Source organism: Macrobrachium rosenbergii, chromosome 7 (assembly GCF_040412425.1).
Source record: "Macrobrachium rosenbergii isolate ZJJX-2024 chromosome 7, ASM4041242v1, whole genome shotgun sequence".
NCBI lineage: Eukaryota > Metazoa > Arthropoda > Malacostraca > Decapoda > Palaemonidae > Macrobrachium > Macrobrachium rosenbergii.
Window position 1 is genome coordinate 41774790 of NC_089747.1, and position 4960 is coordinate 41779749.

The 4960-nt window shown below is 34.8% G+C and overlaps 1 protein-coding gene across 1 annotated transcript in view; it reads left to right on the plus strand.

Moving 5' to 3' along the window:
- The window catches only part of LOC136840345 (uncharacterized), a 16379-nt gene extending 11722 nt beyond the window's left edge, over positions 1–4657 (plus strand). The window contains exon 4 of the mRNA XM_067107042.1: positions 2836–4657. Within this exon, the coding sequence (XP_066963143.1) occupies positions 2836–3032 (197 nt within the window). The 3' untranslated portion in view covers positions 3033–4657. The remainder of the gene's footprint in view (positions 1–2835) is intronic.
- Positions 4658–4960: the final 303 nt, after the last annotated feature.

Sequence of the window (4960 nt, forward strand, 5' to 3'; positions counted from 1 at the left end):
TCTGATCTGTGTGATGGTATTACTATCATTCTTGACCCCGAACTGTTTTGTGGAGGTTTTTACAAGCATTTCATCCTGACCTGTTTTGAGGAAAAAGGCAAGATTTCCAAAGCCTTCTGGACCTATTTTAGGCAACAGGACCCATTTTTCACCTTGACCTGTTCTGTTAGAGAAAGTTTTCCACATTCCATTTTGCTCTGTGTGAACTGTTATGGGAACAAAGGGGATTCCTCTCAATTCTTGACCCTGAAATGTTCTGAGAAAGCTTTTACAAGCATTAAATCCCGGCCTGTTTAGAGGAAAAAAGTGAGATTTCCAAAGCCTTCTGGACCTATGTTAGGCAATAGGACCCATTCTACACCTTGAGACCTGTTCAGTCAGAGAAAGTTTTTCGCATTCCATTCTGATCTGTGTAAATTGTTATGGGAACAAAGGGTATTCCTCTCATTCTTGACCCTGACCCGTTTTGTGAAAGTTTTTTAAAAGCATTCCATTCTGATCTGTTTTGAAGAAAAAAGTGAGACATCCCAGGCCCTCTGGACCTATTTTAGGCAATAGGGCTCGTAACCTTGACCTGTCTGGAGTTGGAATGCAAGATTACAGTCCATTTCGACCCATCTGGGGGGAACAAGAAGATGAGTATTTGCAATCCTAATTTTATTTTGAAAAAGTAAATAATTTATTGTAATAGTTCTTGGACTATTCTGGGAAAGTTTACGATTTTTAAAAACTCTTTTGCCTATTTTGTGAAATTATATAAGCTTAAGGTCAGTGGCGGATTGGGGGTGGGCAGCCGCCCCTCCTTCAGCTATGAATGACGCCCCTAATATTGGATTATTATCAAACATCGATGTCAACAAAAATCAAAACTTAATAATAATAATATTAGTAGTAGTAGTAGTAGTTATTGTTGTTGTTCTTGTTGCTGTTGTAGCAATAGTAGTATAAAGAACAGATTTTCAGAAAGCAAGCGTAAAATAAAACAAAAAATCAACGATGAAACAACGGGATGAGAGGGACTAAGAATGCGAGAAAGAAAGAAGAACAGAACAGCAGGTCAGTGTGGAAAGTAATGAAACAAAATTCGTTAAGGTGCAACAGAGAGAGAGAGAGAGAGAGAGAGAGAGAGAGAGAGAGAGAGAGAGAGAGAGAGAGAGAGAGAGAGAGAATCTTTCTTGAAATGGACGCGTACAACAGTTAATGTTTATAGTAAGTCTTTGTTGAACATCTGACACACTGTCTCAGAGTTTCCAATCTTAATAATTTTTAAAGATTTACTTGTGCTAAGGATTTGTTATTTTCTTTTTTGAGCTAATAATGACGATCTCCATTCGAAAGTATTGAAATAAAGTGCTCAGTTAGAACAGACAAACCCTCAGTAATTGGCAAGAAACTATAAGAATTGAAATAAATGCAGATGATGTGATTGATAAGTTTGCTTTGGAGGGCAAACATAAACTGGAATTTGCTCTTTAACTTTACTGTTACTATGCATGAAACGCCTAGTATGCTAGCATGACAAAATTAATGCTTTACCCAGGTTACCGTTGGTGAAACATGTAAATTAAATAGGTCACCATTGACCTGTGCCAAATATGTATTTTTCTTTTTACTTTACTGGTAAATTAGGTACATTGCTTTATTTGCTTAACTACCAGTATACAACTAATGCAAGTATAGCATTTAACATCTATGGTATTGAATTATCTATATTTCACTTTTAATCAATAGGTATTCTCTAACTATTGCAACTGGAATGTATTATACATCCCCATTTCAATCAAGCAGTAGAGGTCTGTAACTGGTTTCCATCTAACAAGAATTACTGGTTACAGGTTTTTCATATTAACCACCACAAAAGTACCAAAACTTGCCCCAAAATGCTACCGCTCACCCGAGACCCCCATGTATATTGCCTCGCGCCTTACTTTAACAAACAGCCCCCCCATTTCCTAAATTCTGGATCCGCCACTGCTTAAGGTTCCATTCTAAACTAATTTCAGGAAAAGGTTAGTAATGCAATCATACTGGCCCTCTTTTGGGACAGGAAGTGAGGTACTGTGGTCTTCTTTAAATTGTTTTTAGGAAGAAAGTCTTATCTAAATTGTTTTTAGGAAGAGAGGATGTACTTCTTGACCATTTTTTGGTGATGAAATCCAAGTTGTTATTGTTCTTTCTAACCTATTTCTGAAAAGATCAGTTTTCACAGTACTTCTCGGCCTATCATCATCTTGATCCATTTAGTGAAGACAACTTTTCATCATCAATAGCTAATAAAAAAATAATGTTTTTGAGACACCTTTTTTCAGTTCCTTAAATATTCCTCCAACCACTATGTTAATTATTATTATTATTATTATTATTATTATTATTATTATTATTATTATTATTATTATTAGACCTCTCTTACACAAGTCCTGTTGAATAGGATGGCTGCATCATTTGAGTTAATTGAAAAGACTCAATATAAAATAAACTCAAATGATGCTGCCCTCTTATTCAACAGGCCTTATTATTATTATTATTATTATTATTATTATTATTATTATTATTATTATTATTATTATTATTGAAAAGAAGAATCGAGTAGGTTCTCGAAAGCTCTCGTTTGTTGTGTGTGTGTGTGTGTGAATGTGTGTGTATGTATATATATATATATATATATATATATATATATATATATATATATATATATATATATATATATATATATACAGTATATATATCTTTTTAACACTACTGTTGATTTCTTCACCATTATTATTATTATTATTATTATTATTATTATTATTATTATTATTATTATTATTATTTATCAACAACATACATTTCCAGTTTCAGGAGACCCCACTGCAGTGGACAGAGACTTCCAACCTGATGTCCTCGAGGTATTATTTTCTCCTTGTTCATCTTCCTCCCCTGCCAGCTACCAATCGCAGCCTCCACTCTCTTACTACGTTGGACTTAGAAAAGCGCTGCAAGCCATTACCAGAGGGAGAACGGACGCCCTGACCAAGTTTCTGAGGTACTAGTACTGCAGTAAGCCATTCCCCAAAACATCTGAGACGATCTTACCAAGCGATTTCTCCAAGGTTGATATATAACGTGCGTTTTGAAGTCTTCCTGACAAAATTAGAGAGAATTTAAAGATCGACTGACGTGCTGGTAGAGGAATAAGAGATAGTCTTGCCAAGCTTTTGAAGATTTTAAAGGGTGGTCAAACCAAAGGTCGAGCTCCTTAGGGTGTTTAATGTCCTTTCGAGATGGAGCTGAGATGATTTTTTACCAATGTTCCAAGATCTTCAGAGCCTTGAAAGTCCTTTCCAGAAGGTTTAAGGATCTTAAAAGCTTTTGAAGGTCTATCCAGAAGGATTAGAGATAGTCTTACCAAAGTTTTAGGATCTTAGAACCTTTTGAAGGCTATCCAGGAGGATTACAGATATTCTTATCAAGCTTCTAGGATCTTAGAACCTTTTGAAGGCCTATCCAGAATGATTAGAGATGTTCTTATCAAGGTTTTAGGATCTTAGAACCTTTTGAAGGCCTATCCAGAAGGATTAGAGATGTTCTTATCAAGGTTTTAGGATCTTAAGTGCTTTGAAGGCATATCCAGAAGGATTAGACATGTTCTTATCAAGGTTTTAGGATCTTAATTGCTTTTGAAGGCCTATTCAGAAGCATTAAAGGTATTCTTACCAAGCTTTTAGGATCTTAGGACCCTCTGAAGGCCTTTCCAGAAGGGACCACGACATTCTACGAGGGTATTTATGCCTGCAGAGCTCTTGAAAACCTTTCTAAATGATAAAGGGCATGATAAAATTCCCCAAGGTATATGGAAGGAACACAATTTTGAAATACAGTTATTCTATCATTTTCCTCTCTTTTTTATTTCACACGCAAAGAAATGTTTCTCCTCTGACAGGATAATAAAGGTTACTGTATTCTCTCAAAACGACTATGAATATCAGATAAATATTCTGGAATGTGACTGCATGGCAAATATTACAAGATTACATAAACTTGACACACTATAAGGGAGCCATCATATCAATGTTTTTGAAAACGAAAACAATAACCTAATGGAGCTTTTTTTCTCTAATGAGGACAAGGATCTACAAACTCTTCAAAATTCAAAATCGTCAGTCAAAATAACAGCTCTGAACGGAATTATCACGAGGTTTGATTACTACTAGTTGGTTGCAAATCCCCAGAATATTTTCACAAAGTTATTGGGAAGGAATAATCTAAGGTAAAGAATCATATTACTACACAACATGACTGCATTTGAATATAATGCCAAAATTTACAATTGTCTTCCTTATTCCTTTTTCCTATGAATTTTAATAATTCATTGTATTTGGCTTTAATTCATATTTTCATATCTATATATAATATATACTACGAATATATACATAAATATTTCTCTTCTTTCTTAGTCCTTCTGCAGACAGGCATTCTACTCTGTGGAAGCATCCTATGTTATAGCAGTTGCCAAAGAGTATGAAGGTTTCATTGTCGTGCCCTGGTCAACTGCTGATCAATAAAACCTCCCGTTTCTTAACGGAAGGTTGCCAAGGCACGATAAGGAAATCTTCAGACCACGTGGCCACGGCTATAGTTCACGTTCTTTTATTTTGTCCAATAATAATAATAATAATAATAATAATAATAATAATAATAATAATAATAATAATAATAATAATTTCCTAAAGGGGAAAACCTTTGTAACTCGTTGACTGACAAACTCAAGACAAATTCCGACGTGGTTCAATTTTTATTCATTTATTGTTTAATGGAATTAGGTTCTCTCTCTCTCTCTCTCTCTCTCTCTCTCTCTCTCTCTCTCTCTCTCTCTCTCTCTCTCATTAGAAAGCACTCTCCTATCTACTTCACTATTATATTGTAAACTGGATTTTCTTTTACATTATCTTCTTGATGATGTTAGTCCGGATGACTAATC